General features: G+C 40.9%; 2 protein-coding genes across 3 annotated transcripts in view; one reads left to right on the forward strand and one right to left on the reverse strand.

Moving 5' to 3' along the window:
- Positions 1-406: 406 nt before the first annotated feature.
- Positions 407-5,583, forward strand: GMNN (geminin, DNA replication inhibitor). Its single transcript, XM_009885876.1, has 6 exons — positions 407-463; positions 2,239-2,337; positions 2,689-2,827; positions 3,497-3,579; positions 3,658-3,768; positions 5,389-5,583. The coding sequence occupies exons 1-6, from the start codon at positions 407-409 to the stop codon at positions 5,581-5,583; spliced, it is 684 nt and encodes a 227-aa protein (XP_009884178.1).
- Positions 5,584-13,748: 8,165 nt separating this feature from the next.
- The window catches only part of FAM65B (family with sequence similarity 65, member B), a 70,276-nt gene continuing 68,157 nt past the window's right edge, over positions 13,749-15,867 (reverse strand). The window contains exon 22 of one of the 2 annotated variants that reach the window (XM_009885877.1): positions 13,749-15,172. In XM_009885877.1, coding sequence (XP_009884179.1) covers positions 15,072-15,172 — 101 coding nt within the window. In that variant the 3' untranslated portion in view covers positions 13,749-15,071. The remainder of the gene's footprint in view (positions 15,173-15,867) is intronic. The other variant, XM_009885878.1, reaches the window with a different exon arrangement.

The raw sequence follows: 15,867 nt of genomic DNA on the forward strand, positions 1-15,867 counted from the left end.
GGTGGGTGCCTGTCTCCCCCCCCCCTACCCCCGCCATCTTGAGTGTGGGTCTGTGACACCCCCACGCGGTCCCCTGTGGAGAGGCTTAACAGGGCTGTAGTCTGTGGTGGGCCAGCGTGGCCGCGACACGAGGTGTCTCCTCAAGGCTTTGTGTTTTTAGCTCCACCGCGCCCTTGCAGCTCGTATCTCGGGGGTCGGGGGGTGGAGGAGGAGGAGGAGGGGGCACCGAACCCCACGAGGGGCTCCAGGAGCTCTGGAAGAGCCCGCTGACCGTCGGTCCACGACTGCATTTTTAATGCTGTCGTAAAAGTTGACAAACTGGAACTGTAATCTTCTGTATCTCTGAACTTCCATTGCAGACAGGTATTACTACGTTTTTACTTTTTTTTTTTTCCCCAGGGATCCTATGAATTCCAAAATGAAACAGAAACCGAACGTGGAAAAACCATCAGGATCTTTGCAGGTATAGGCTTTAAAGTCTTGAAGCTAGAATATGAGAGCGGATAAGGGATAGAAAATAGAAGGCTAAATTTATCAAGAGTATCTTTAACACAGAATTTGCTTTGTTCAGAGGTTTGGACTTAGTTCTTTGGGAAATGGTCACTCTGTCTGACACAAGTTTTACATCCACTAGAGGAATACAAAGGGATCTGTTGCAATGTGCTTCTACCTGGCTTATGTCCTCTTGGCTTGAGTAACCTCCTGGCAGGCAGTGTGACTTGGGAACACTCTGTTCTGCTTGGGCATATATGTTTATGACTACTTTTTTCTTATTGCTCAGCAAGACCTTTTTAGTTTGACAGTGAGCTTGCTGTCTTTCCCTGTGGGTTTTTTTTAGGTGCTGACTGTCAGGCTTAGTTTGGTTAATGAATCAATCTGGCTGCTCAGGGGTTGTGGAGTAGGTTCTGTGGGCTGAACTTTAGAGTTAAGTCTGTCTTGAGCATGATTCAGCGGAAGTATTCATGCATGCAGGTCTGTTTCCAAAGTCATGCTCATGAACCATGATTGCCTTGGAATTAGTGGAAATGTTTAAAGGATTTGGGTTTTTAAGAAGTTATTAAAGCTGATACCTATTCTAGTGTTAGAAGACACTTTTGTTAAACCTTTTAATGTAGGCCCTACTTGAAATTGTACAAATACTATATAAAATATATCCCTCTTTCAGGAGGGATAGAGTGATTGTAATGAACACTTCTGGTATTAATAAATAATTGTCAATTGATAAGTCTGAATTAGACACATGGTAATCTTGTCCTGTAGCGACTCCAGGGTATAAATTCCTCAGTGGAGCTTTTTGCACTTTCAATGGGTTAACTCAAGTATTAGTCAATAATTTCTTGGCAGAGTATACTTAGCTCTAACCTTCAATAGCAGCAAGCAGTGTCTGACACGGTGTGATTCTTGTTCCCACAGCAGTTAGTATTTGTCCTTGAGTTCAACAGTAGGATAATTGGTGGCAGAAACTACCGTGGGAAAGGTGAACTCTTGTCATACCAAGTACAGTGTGAATTGGTAACTTTCTCACGCTGGTGTGGCATTATATTCTGGCTATTCTTGCTTGGTTGTCTGCCATTGTTTGCTATCCCATGGTGGCAATGTAACCAACCCAATCTGAAGGCTTAAATGAAGGAAATGGGTATTTATGCATGACAGGAAAGGTGATAAACATTCTGTTTATACAAAACAATAGCCTGTCTGGATTCAAGCAAGAAAGCTTTAGATCAATTTTAATGGATAATTGAAGTAACATATCTATTTAAATGAACACCACTTGAGGGTGTGTTCACAGGTAACAAAAATAGGTACTGCCTAAAGTGATGTGTATGAATTTATCAAGTAAACTTGAAATTGCATCGCTTTTGTCTCTCTACTGGAGTCTGATACTGCTGTTGTCAAATACAACTTTGGGAGCTTCAGCTAAAGTTCATATGTGTCAGTGCATGGTAGCTAGCTTTGAAATCTCATCAGAATATTTCTGTTATAAGACCTGTTCAAGTTCTTTTATGAAGGGTATGGGTTTTCTAAGAGGCCGGAACTGAGCATAGCTTCATGTGATAAAGGTCTGTCTCTGCTACAAATAATTATATCCCCTTCTTTGCACAAGCCTATACCAAAGTATCATCTTTTTTGTCTTGACAAGATGAACCATGGGTTACCTTAATGGAAGCATGACAAATCTAAATTTCTGTTTACGTAGAGAAGAGTGGCAACTGTCTGAAGTTATATTTGTCTTTTTAGAAGTACCTCACAGACACTACATGCAGTGCTGCCCCAAGACAAACTCTTAAAATGATTCAGCCTTCAGCAGCAGGTTGCCTGGTTGGCAGACGTAATGAGGTATGAATTAGAAGATAACCTGTAGATGTGTAATTATTTCTACTCATAGTGAAATGTTTTTGTGCATTTAACTCAGAACTAATATATTTGAAAAAAAAAGCTGCTAACTAGTGTGACACAACTTCAGCTTACTATTATTTTAGTAATAAACAATATTAAAACCTAGCAGTTTGTGTTAAACCTATGGATGTCAAGGATGATGTCTGTAAATCAGAACTATAATGTGAAGAAACTAGGGCTTATAAAGACTTACTTGCAGTCATTGGTGAGCAGACTTGCAAGTTTGTATTGTTTAAAACAAAACAACTTGAAATGTTGCTCTGAACTTCAACCTGCCTGTGTTTTATACAGAAGAAATCTTCAGTCAAAAGGAAACTCTGGAATAACAAGTTCACCTCAAAGGCTTGTAAAGCTGAGGTGCCTGGGGACAAAGAGCAAGAAAATGAGAATACAAAAGATGTCATTCAAGCTGTAGATCTCATGATAAAAGGTATGTGGTAATTCCTGAAATGTTTTATTGCACTTAAAATGCTATGCTCCCATTAAAATATAGCTTGAAACATGGTTCCTTTGTCAGTTAGATAAGGGCTTTGTTTTTATGTAATACCTAGCAGGAATTAATGATACTTACCCTCTATAGTATAGTAAATAGATAGTATAGTCAATACAGTATAGATACCTAATTTAAGAGAGTTTATGGTAACCAGTAGCTGAGAAACAGTGTGCTGCAGTAGTAAGAAGTCCTGTGTAGTTTGTTACTTTGGCTTGGCTACAAGCTCTGAAGTGACTAATAATTAGGATGAAATGAAAGCCCGTTTTGGCATAATGCTGTGTGTGCAATTTCTCAGAACCATTAAGCGCAATATGGACAGTGACTTGGGAGTAAGACGTCTGTCTTCCACAAAATACACATTAAGACAGACACTTGCAAATGTGACCATCTTGCAAAGCCTGCTGTGATGCTTGAGGCAGCTTCTTGAAGACTCTGCCTGTATAGCTGTTAATACAGCGTGGGATTTCTGTTCTGTAAGCTTATGTCTCTAATTGTTTTCCTAGAGACTAAATGTAAATTTACCCTTTATGGAGAGAGTTCTTATCACAGTCTATACAGTGCTTGAATTCAGTCTTAGCACAGACTTACTGTAGCTTCTTCCTTCAGGAAGCCCTTCATCTCAATATTGGAAAGAAGTGGCTGAAGAAAGGAGGAAGGCTCTGTATGAAGTGCTTCAGGAAAATGAAAAGGTAGCTAGTGAAAGATAACCAACTTCTTTCCTACTGGCTGTGGTCTTCCTGTTTTAACACTTTGTTATCTGAACTTAGCTGCACAAAGAAATTGAACAGAAAGATGGTGAAATTGCCCGCCTGAAAGAAGAAAATGAAGAGCTCATGTCACTTGCTGAACATGTGCATTATATGACCAGCATGATTGAGGTACTTGAATTTTTAGTTAACATTGTGGAATGAAAAATGGAAAAACGAGCAGAAATTTCTTTTTTTTTATGAATCATGACTTCTGTTCTGTGTGTTCACATAATTTCATTTTAAATTACTGTCTAACCTGTTTCCTGTGGGATTGTTCTAGCCCAGAGGCATAAAGCCCCTTCTAGGGCTTTTTCCGGCTTGGTCCATACGAGTAATGAGAAGTACTGAGGTGTGTTTTCAGAGGGGAAGATTCAACCTATTGTTTTAACAGAACAGGCTTTGCATGTTAGAGATGGTGAAAAGGGAAGGAAAGCTTCATTTTCACTTTTCTGAGATGACTTAAGTTCGGGTGCTTATTAGCTTGTGTGAGGCTGCTGGCTAAACAAAGTGTTTTTGCTGGCTCTTTTCTTTGAGGAACTAAACTTGAAACAGCAAGAACACGAAGTGGAGCAGTGAGAGAGAATAGGGCACTTATGCTCTTTAAAGTCAAGGTTTCACTGAGGAATTGCTAGTTCTATGGCCCAAAAATGGCTAATACACAAAGTCAGAAGGGTTCATAAACTTGTAAATTTCAAAACAACTGCCTCTGACAATTCCTTGGGGACAGGTAGTTGTGTCACTGATTCCGTGAATCCTTTACCAGGAGTAGATTGTCTGTAACAGCCTCTGAAGGTGTTATATATTTATATAACAGTGTAACCTTGATACTAAAATTATCAGCTAGGTGGTTTTTATAGGGATTGAGCTCTCAACTGGGATACAAAGCTGGCTGCCTGACAAATATTTTGATTCTCTGATTAGACTGAGGAGGTGGAAACAAAATGGAAGATTATTGTAAGCAACTTGATTAATCAAGAAGTAAACTTGATCAAGTTAATTTTCAGTTAGTGCAATTATTTAGATGAGTCTTTCAAGACTCCACTAATTTGCTACACTTAAATTTCTCTGGTATTTGGTGAGTGCTGCTTTTTAGTGATAAACCCACAGGCAGAAATTGAATCACTTAAGGACTTAAAGAACTAGTTGGAAACTTCTCTGCAGTTCCTCAACATTGAAGTTCACTTAGTGGCTGTAAGCTGCTCACTTCTGGGGCTTTAATGAGCCTTAAGTGATATATCAAACAACCGGAAGCCTCAAAAGCAGCCTCTTACGGTCCTGTTTTTCCTTCCTTAAATCAGGTTAGGTGAGGAACTTCTAGTTTGATTAAGTGCTAGAAACTGGGTCTTCTAGTTCATCTAGACTTGACGTAGCTTCATTATCTCTGATTAAAAATTATGAACTTAATCTGTTGAATAGTAATTTTCCTAAAATTAAACCTATATAGTTCTATAGTAATATGTAACTCGAAGATGTTTCCCATATTTTAAGTTGCGCAAGATAAAACCTGTCCTGAAGAACCTAAGGAAGACTTAACAGTCAACAAAGCAGATGTGGTCTGGGCATTAGAGGTAGCAATTTGAGTTTAACTCCAGTGTCCAAGACTTTTGTGACTGATGAATGTTTTAATTATATCAATGGTCTCTGAACAAAGATAACTAGTCTGCTTAATTCACCATGTGCAGTTTTATTTTGCTGGCTCTTACTAAGTAGAAAAAAGTATTAAGTTCACTGTCTTCTCATTCTTTCTAGAGGTTAACTCGGCAAGCACCTGATGAGACACTGAAGAGTCTGGCTCTAGAGGAATCCAAACAAGAAAATGAAGAGCTTAATGGAGATGATGCAGACAACCCTTCTGAAGAAGGGCCATCAGAAGTATCATGTGGCTTAAGGGAGAGTCCATCAGATCTTGCTTCAAAGGAAGCATGTCATTTGCAACTGGAATGACAACCTTTAAATAGGCTTATGTATGTGGCTTTTAATTGCAGGCTTCCTCTTGAAAGGATATACTGAAACTTCTCAGGTATAGAAACTCTTGTGGAATCATTGCAGATGTTGGGTTTTTTTAACTGGAATTATGTAGCAGTGGGAGTATCTGGATACTGCGTAGAAGACTTATTACAGGCTGCACTTATTTGCTTGTATAAAATACAAATACTGTGTATTTCAAACTGTTTTGTAAATATCAGTTGGTATGACATGATACATGAAAATTGATAAATAAATCTTTGCCTTTACAAAACAGCCTCTTATTTGAGTGGGGGATGGCTTGTTCTGGGTTTGTAAGTCAGTTGTGACTACTGTAGATGAAAGCTTTAAGTTTTTCAGGGAGTGCCTGGGCTGTTTTAACTCCTTAGATTTGCAGAATTCTGGAGAACAGAGTGGTTTTGGTGGATATGGAAAGCAAAATAAAATGTGTGCTTCAGGAAGTCAAGACTGCGTAATAATAGTCAAGATGTAAAGTTTAGTTACGTTTATGCTTTTCAGGGGTTTTTAAGTAATTGTCTTTGTCTTTTAAGGGAGCCTTTTCCAAGATGTGTAAATGAGAGCTAAAGTAAGTACAAAGTATTAGACAGTCTCTTTTAGAAATACACTTATTGGCTTGTAAAGAAAAAGTGGTGTGTTCTTGCTCCTAATAGCAGCTGTACTGAAAATTAGATGGAGGTAAGGCTGCCTACATTTCAGAGCTACTTTGAAAGGAAACTCAGTGTCTGATTTTTGTATTGCTCTGGTATTTACTGAGACATGAGGCACCTTTTTACCAAGATAGTAATGTTCTGAAGGGTTTACAGGAATAAAATGCACTTTTTAAAACTGAGCATCTTATCTGGCATCCATATTGGGGGAAGAATGTCTGCAGTTGAATACAGGCTTTCCTGTCCTGAGTGAACTTGGCAGTTGCTCTGTAAGTAACAAGCTCTTCCAAGGATAGGCTTTAAGAGATAGTGGCCATGGCAATATTTTGTGAAGAGCTTAAAGTTGAATGGCTTTCAGGAGGCAGAGATAATCAGAGGGATTCTGGTTTATGGATCTTTTGGGCCTTGCCAAAACAGGTGCTTCAGGAGACGTGTGAACAGACCTGTGGAGCTATCAGATTGGCACCTTTAGATTCCTTCCCTATCTTATTCTCTCCCTGTAGGTGTCAGTAAGTTAGATGTGTCAAAACTGTTTTTAGCTGTGACATTCGGAGTGTCAGAACCATTGTAGGATGTAATATTCTTTCTGGCTTTCACTTCACGTTGAATCTGGTAACCACAAGGTGAGGTACCCTATTTTCCTGGGAACTTTGTGAACAAAATGGTACACCTTCCAATTTGTGCTTTAGAGGGTGCTTGGACATGATCCTTTCCATCACAGTGCAGAAATGGTGACAAAGGTGTGACCTTTAACTTTCACTGACATTGTGTTTAGGAAAGAAAGGATGCTGGATAACTGCTTTGTGGAGAAACCTTGGTTTTCTGTTCAAAACATATTGTCAAGTGACTTAACCTCTCTTCTCAGATTCTAAGCAATTCTTGTGTCAAAGTAGTTCTTCAACAATAGTAAATGAGGAAACACGTAAAACTTGTTACAATAGTCTTTATGCAGTGCAATTTAGTTTGTTATTCATAGTTAACAGTCATTCTTCAGAGGTGGCTTTATTTTTGAACATCAGGAGTATCTTGCGTTTCGGGAGACTGCAGAAGGGAAGAAAGCGCTGTTGCATTATTAGCTGGCCAGGCAGACTGATCCAACTGAGACAGTACAACTGCTTTGCCACCATTTCGTCTCCTGCTCTGTGAACTGCTGTAACACAGGTGCTGTTAGAACAAAGAACTGCCCGACAGTAACAAATCCAGAATTTGGATGCATTATCTGCATCCGGCTCTTCCTTATTATCACAAAGATGGTCAAGAAGAATGCTTATTAGATTTAAATCTTGTGCTTTTTTCTTTATTTATTTTAAATAACAAAGACAAGACAGTGCCTTGAGTAGCTGGATCCTTGCTTCTGTTGAAATGTATGTGTACAAAAAAAAGTGTACAAAATAAATTGCAAGTTCTTCATGTGGGCTGATGCATGTATTGCAACATTTGGCCCTCCTGTAATAGAAAACCTTCTTACATCAAAAAGACATGGACCACATAATACTCACACCTGCACTAGGAGTCTTCAAGCTACTATGGTTTTACTGACTTGAATTCATTAGCAGAGGGAATAGTTTGCTATATAAACTCCTGGAAAAAAAGCATCCTGCAGGAGAAGATGGGGTGTGAGAGCTGAATTGTGGCACAGGAATAAAACCCGTGTACATGATCTATCTCTGTTACAGATGTATTGATCCTTGAACAAATAATCTCCCTGTACCTATTATAGCAGAATTATTAATGTGTGAAAGTGTTGTGACAAGTTTTGTGATGCTGCATTAATTGCTATTTTAAAATGTTCTGAAAGGGTCAAGTTTCACTTACTGTCCTGAAAATTCTGGAGTATCTTTTTTTTAAGAACGTGCATGCAGTAGAACTATCTTATATAATAAGTACAGGAACTCTGTGTGCATGTGAGAAAGACTTGTCAAATGTGTAGAAATTATACAGAGATTTGTGTAATTAGTTCTGCTACAACCATCTGACCTTTTATTTTTATTTAAGTATGAAACATTTACCACTGAAACATACCTATGTAATGGCTGTAAATGAACATCACTAAAGACAAAGTTATTTCATACCCAGCTAAATTACAGAGAACGTTCTGTCTAGCAGACTAAAATTGTCAGTTCTGGAACCTAACTGCAGAATGTGATTCCAAGAAGTCATAAATGCTTTTGTGCACCAGCTTGGCCAGCGTGCTGACTCCTTGTCCTTGAAGAGGCTGTGGCCACAATCTCCTCTTTCACTGAATTATCCTAAGGCTGCTCAGAAGTAGGACACATCTACTGCATCCTAGCACTTCTCACATCAAATGTGCGTGCCCTAACAGGACAGAATTCCAGATGTGTAAGACTAAAGTGTGGGGAGAAAGGCTGTTTGCAGGTGCTGAATGCTTCAAGAAGGAACAGCTGTGCAGGGACTAGCAGAGACAGACAAACTGTGGGCTGTGTGGATGGTTTGTGTGAGGGAAAACTTTTAATTGGTTTAGCAAAAAATAACAATTTTTGTTTCAACACCCATTGTATCTAAGACAATGCATAGAGAAGTGAATTAGAGCCATAGTAACTACTTGGCTGGGCAACTGAAACTCACTTGGCATTTGGCATTGCATTGCTTATGTGAGGGCATACAGCATTGTCATGTGTTGCAGCCTGTGCATAAGTAACAAAGCAGGTCATCAATTTTTGCAAGGAATTATCATGCATATTCACTCTTTGAGGGCCATATGAGGTGGTTTTCTTTTCGGAACTAGAAGTGAGATTTATTTTGAGCAGAAGGTGTGCAAATCTGCCAAGGCCGTGTGTTTCCAGTGCTCTGTTGTTCTCCAGACTGAATTGCATTGTTATCATCAACACTTTCTTCAGCAGAAAGTGTTTACTGTGTATTGTTAATTTCTCTTTTCATTCTTGTAGTAACACAAAGTAGTGCAGCAAGTGATAATGGTGTTCTAAGAAACTTTAATTTGCTGCTGCTTTGTCCGTTTGCCAACAACCACCTGTAATGAAATGTGGTCAGCTGTGTTCAAGGTCAAACCCTTGGGTATGACGATACCTCTGTCATATCCTCAGGGGCACTGCAGCCATTTGAAGGGGGGTGCTGTGGATCCTGTCATCAGAAGAATTTTGTTGCAAAGCAGGGGTGCATAGCTAAGATACGCAGTTTGGCAGTGCTATTGATTCCTAGTTTTGAATGCTTAAAGTCAGCAACAGTCAGTATATAGCAGACTGCAGCATAGGGTAAAGCTATAGTAAACACAGTCCCCCACAACATCCTTCTTTCTAAATTGGAGAGATATGGATTTGATGGGTGGACTGTTTGGTGGGTGAGGAATTGGCTGGATGGTCACATCCAGAGGGTAGTGGTCAACGGTTCAATGTCCGGATGGAGATTGGTGACAAGTGGTGTCCCTCAGTCGCCTCTACTGGGACCAGTACTGTTCAATATCTTCATCAGTAAAACAAACAGTGGTATCGAGTGCAACCTCAGCAAGTTTGCAGATAACATCAAGCTGAGTGGTGCAGACACACATGAGGGACCTGGACAGGCTTTAGAAGTGGGCCTGTGTGAACCTCAGGAGGTTCAACAAGGCCAAGTGCAGGGTCTTGCACCCAGGGTGGGGGCAACCCCTGGTATCAATATGGGCTGGAAGATGAAGGGATTGAGAGCAGCCCTGCTGAGAAGGACTTTGTGGCAATGGTGGATGAAAAGCTGGATGTGAGCTGACAATGTGCTCTTGCAGACCAGAAAGCCAACGATATCCTGGGCTGCATCGAAAGTGTGGCCAGCAGGTTGAGGGAGGTGATTCTGCCCCTCTGCTCCACTCTGGTGAGACCCCACCTGGAGTACTGCATCCAGATCTGGAGCCCTCAGCACAGGAAAGACATGGACTTGTTGGAGCAGGTCCAGAGAGGGGCCACAAAAATGATCAGAGGGCTGGAGAACCTCTCCTATGAGGACAGGCTGAGAGAGTTGGGGTTGTTCAGCCTGGAGACAAGAAGGCTCCAGGGAGACCTTATTGTGGCCTTTCAGTACTTACAGGGGGCTTGTAAGAAAGATTGGGACAGACTTTTTATCAGGGCCTGTTGTGATAGCACAAGGGGTAATGGTTTTAAACTAACAGGGGGAAGAGTTAGACTAGATAGAAGGAAGGAATTTTTTAGCATGAGGGTGGTGAGACACTGGACCAGGTTGCCCAGAGAGGTGGTAGATGCCCCATCTCTGGAAACATTCAAGATCCGGTTGGATGGGGCTTTGAGCAACTTGATCTAGTTGAAGATGACCCTGCTTACTGGAGGGGGCTTGGACTAGATGACCTTTAATGGTCCCTTCCAACCCAAACTATTCTGTCCTTCTATACCTCTTCTGAAGGTATACTGGGTACAAGAGGAGTCTACCAATAGCAGTGTGAAACTCTGGGCAGGTTAACCAAAGTTGCTGGTGTAGCTAGCATTGTATAGCGGCACTATGGGTTCCTGTCTACCTGGTGGAACATAGAGAGACAACAACAGCATGGCAGAGGTAGTGAAAACCACCATAGTTCATGAAAAGCATGTGGTAAGGATAAGTCGCACTACTGCTGAGTTATTTTGGTACAGGAACTTTTTCCTAACATACTTTTCTGTGCTGGCCCAGACCTTTAAATTTGTTTGAGTCAACCTGCTGCAGCCCTAAGAAAGAGGTTTTATTATTTGTGCTTGCTGGGTCCTTCTTTGCTAGTCCATAAGTGTCTGTCTTGTTACATTCACTTGTATGTGACTGGTTTTTCCTGCTCCACAAAGGAGAGCTCTTGCATTAACATGGTAGGAAAGGGCAGCATTGTCAGCTCTCTGAGCGTAAAAACATGTAAGTTAGGTGACAAATACATGGTTTGTTCCTTTTTATTCGTCTTCTGGTTTTGGCAGCTCTAAGGTTTGTTCACTTTCTCAAGGGTTTGTTACCCTGAGGGCAGAAACTTACAGAATTTTGTTTGGTTTTGTTCTTAATTTAAGAGTGATTTTTTTCATATGTTGTCATGAATCACGTTAGGATGTGGTTCTTTGTTTTAGTTACTTTTCTAAAACAGTATTAATGCTCAAAGTGAAATTTAGCCTTTATGTATCTCTATCCCAGGTTCAAGCTTGCCAGTCTCGGATACCACAACAGGAACTAAATATGGCCTAACCGTTCCCACTAAAACTCCTGTGAATTTCCTCATTGACTTTGAGAGCAGGATGTGCTCCCGTTCTGAGCTATATGTGAGCTGTGTATGTGGGTTTTAATGGTTATAATGGTGTAGCAGATCAACTTTGGGTTAATAAACTTCTCAAAGGTTGGATTCAAACTATGAGATGAAAGTAGATAAAGCTCCATTTGATGTGGTGCCTGTATATGTGAGCAGCCCTGTGCTCTCCGCAGCGTTGGAGCTCTGCTCCATGGGCAGGTCTGCGCCACAAGCCGGAATGTTTGTAAGAGGAAAAGGAGCGTCTTCTGTCTGAGATGAGCTTGCCTTCACAGGAGGGAAGAAGTAATCAGTGAAAGTAGGGTAACAGTCCTGGAGCCTCTTCAGCATATTTGCTGCTAGTCCTCGTGGAGCCTTTCTGGAGAGGTATCTTGACCGAGACACAAAACTGGTTTGCTCTGAACTTAAACCAGGGGTAGCTGGAAACGTAGGGTACTAGTGCTTGCTTGAAAGTAAACTCATCTCGCACGTTCCTAAGCAACAGTTCAGAATGTAGCACCTGCAACCCTGATGACTTCTTAGCTTTTGCTTTAACAAAAACGTGTTCCACACCGTGACACACAAAATACAAGCAAGCTTTTGACATACAGTATGTATTACAGGTAGCAGCTTTTGACAGATACGGGAATATAAGAGTATTCTCATCTTTTTAAATAGTGTATGCCTCTTGCTGATGCCTTGGGACAGGAGCAAGGGCCTGCACACGCATACTAAGCAACCAGAAAGGGAAGACTGAGAGGGCACAGTCCTCCCCTTGCCTCCAAAATAGCATTGGGAGGTCGAGGGAGGTCATCCTCCCCCTCTACTCTGTGCTGGTGAGGCCGCATCTGGAGTAGTGTGTGCAGTTCTGGGCTCCCCGGTGCAAGAAGGACAAGGAACTGCTGGAGAGGGTTCAGCGAAGGGCTACAAAGATGGTTAGGGGACTGGAGCATCTTTCTTATGAGGAAAGGCTGAGGGACTTGGGTCTCTTTAGTCCAGAGAAAACACTGGGAGGGGATCTTATCAATGCTTATAAATACTTAAAGGGAGGGTGCCAGGGGGATGGGAACAGTCTTTTCAGTGGTGCCCAGTGACAGAACAAGAGGTAACGGGCACAAACTTGAGTACAGCAAGTTCCATCTGAACATGCGGAGGAACTTCTCTACTTCTTTACTTTGAGGGTGGCAGAGCACTGGAAGGGGCTGGCCAGAGAGGTTGTGGAGTCTCCCACTCTGGAGCCATTCCAAACCCGCCTGGATGACATCCTGTGCAACCTGCTGTAGGTGACCCTGCTCTGGTGGGGGGGTTGGACTAGATGATCTCCTTCCAACCCTGACCATTCTGTGATTTTAGTTTGAAACTGGCTTTTTAAAAATGTGCTTTGCTTCACCACATAGAGGTACAATGAAGAGCAGTCATGTTCACTGTAGCTTCAGCTCTTCTTTACTTTTCTTACTTTTGTGGTTTGTGTTTATTTCAATTACTAAAACAGTTTGCCGCTTGTCCCCCTGCTTGGCCAGCAGAAAGATGAAAACGCAAGAGTTGTGGATGTTAAAACACAAGCCAGTATTACTGTTTCTCCTGCTGCACAAGAAGTTGCAGTTCTCTGTCCACTCTGAGGCAGTAGTCTTTGCTACGTGTATTGTTCACTTGCTCTAATTTAGATGTTTTTGTAAAATCTTAATGTTTTTCTAAGTCTTAACCAAGTCGATAAGGTACGAAACACAAATTAGTTCTACACTGTAAGAAATCTAGCAGATGACTTCATATAATTTAGCTAAACTTTTAGAGATAGTTGTAAAGTCTTGTCCTGGTGACCAGGCTTGAAAAGACAAATATTCCTCACAAGTCTTCTCCCTTAATATGATTAAACAACTCCCTAATGGTTTGCCCCAAATCCAGATGCAAATAGGTGGCTCTTACTGAGCCACTTACTGTACTGGGAGCTGACTTGCATGACGTTTGAAGGTTGTATGAGCCTCACAGTGAAGAGGCTGCTGACAGAAAGAGTGACTGTACATACGGGCTGATGTGCTTAGTAATTAAAAAATAATCTTTATTATAACTTAAATGTGATCAGAAATATGGTGAGTACAAATGCCACAAAACTAAAAGCAAAAAAAGAGAAAATATTAAAAAAAAAAAAAAAAAGCAGAAGTCGGTACAAAAGGACACCTTGGAAGAATTCAGCTGATGGGACCAGCATGGTATAAAAACCATAACATGGTTATTTCACCTTCTGCAAAAAGAGTCTATATCCCTCAGTAAACAAGTAAGCATTTTGAACTGTACAAAATGTAATTTTTTAATTAAAGGAAGAATATATATATTTATAAATATACAGATATGTACATTGTTGTCACATTGACAGTAAAAAAAAAAAAAAAACAAACAAAAAACCCCAAATCAAAACGACCCCTGCCTGCCAACGTGTTTGGCGCAGGAGGCTTCCTTTCGATGTGAATTGTTTGCAATCTTTTCTAGGTAGTCTATGCAAATTTGGATACTTTAATTGACATCTAAATAGCATTTCATGCATAATGAACACAGTACAGGAACACTCTTCTGTTAAACTCTATTCACCTCCTCTGTTAACTTAAGGCTCGTAATCAACAGCTTGAAGCACTCGCTGCCTTTCATCCTTGCAGTGAGGGGGGAACGTGTTCGCTTCACCCTCTGTTTATTACTGCCTCCGAGGTCCACTTTAGTTTGTTCTAGTCCTTTATATTGAAATCACTCTATAGAAGCTATGATCCACTAATTAGAGCGTATGAAATCCAATCCTGCCTGCAACTTCCAGGACCAAATGGCTTTGGGGACTTGTGCAATTAGCTGTATTCACTCCTCCTCCTCAGAATAAATAAATGTACTTTACCTTTTCATTTAGTTTTCAGAAACCTATGTGATTGTTTGATCCCCCTCACAAATCTCTGTGTTAATGATGGCTCGTTGCTGGAGGGCAAGAGAAAGGAAATAAAAGACCAGTGGAGGCATTTAGAGTGAGTCACCAAAGTGACACCTCCCAGGGTTTACATCATGCTGCTTCTGGAGGCAAAACTTGAAGAAACTTGCTCTGTATTTCATTACTGAGACAAAGCTGAGAGAGCCGAGCGGTGTTCCCTGCTGCTGGAGTGTTGCTGGGGACACTGCACGGCAGAAGATGCTTAGCTCAGGGTTGAAAGGAAGGCTTCTTTGCAGTCCTGCTCAGGTGGCCTCCTACTTGTCCTTGTTAGCTACAGTATCGAACGTCTCAAGCTTTCACGACAACTTCAAGGAAGTAAATGTAATACTCCGTAAAATATATGAAGATCCCAAAGTCTAAAAACTCACAGAAATTTGTTGAGGCTGAATAACTGCAATTACATTAATTGGTACAAACCAAAGTATTGTTCCTCAGCATCCAACTGTTCCATCATGAGCTGCAAAGTGGAGCCAATAGGAACTCTTTAGCTGGATTTTAGATTTTGCTTTTCCTTAAAAAGTCTACAAATTGCTATATTTTGGGACATTCTCATAGAATTCTTCAAAGTCTTCCTTCTGCTCCCCACACTGAAGTACAGCTCCATTCTACTTTAATGGCTGTTAAACGTAGGCAGGTTCTTTCCCACCTAAAAAGCTGTGGCAGCTTCAGTTCCACGGCGGCTTCCAACTTTAACAAATTCCCGAGGAAATTTGTCCAGCTGTTCGTATGCCAGTCTCCCATCTTCACCTGAATGCAAAATGTTAAAGCACAATAATGTATTATATCATTGCCCTACAACACTTGAAATACTGGCTTCTCTGCTGTTAGAAAATGCTGATCTGCCGGTAACTTCTTCCTCTTAAAATTTATCTTGCTGAAAGCAACTTTAGAAATTACTTTGAAAAATTAAGCGTGCTCTGAATGTTCAAGTTTTACTATTTTTTTCTCATGTAATTTTATCTAGAGCAAAACAGAAGCAGATGTGGCTTGTATGATTAGATGACAGTATCTGTACACTTGTCTTACTAACTGACCTGTGGTGCTCGTCAAGGTCTCAGCTGCAGCTGTGATACACTTCAGGCAGATGACATTTATCCATTTCTACTTTGGATGATATAAAGTTTACCCACTTCTCACTTCCTGGCACTTCACAGAAGTGAGTCAAGCCACATCTTTACTCACATACTGCTGAAAAAGAAGCAGCAGTATGTTCGCTAAATTTAATTTGTGTCTCTCAAACCCTTTTCTCTTAGGTACTGTCATCTATATCCACCTGAAGACAGCATTGAGCCTAGTGTGTTGAACTGGCCATTAGGAACCAAAATGGTCTCTGTATGTCATCTAGAAGAATGGCAGTACAATCTCCCAGCGTTTCCACAAGTGTCCCCAGGCTTGTTGTTTTATGACCTCAGCAATAAAATATCCAAGAGCAGAGTGAATTC

The sequence above is a fragment of the Charadrius vociferus genome, unplaced genomic scaffold, assembly GCF_000708025.1.
Source record: "Charadrius vociferus isolate BGI_N301 unplaced genomic scaffold, ASM70802v2 scaffold195, whole genome shotgun sequence".
Lineage (NCBI taxonomy): Eukaryota > Metazoa > Chordata > Aves > Charadriiformes > Charadriidae > Charadrius > Charadrius vociferus.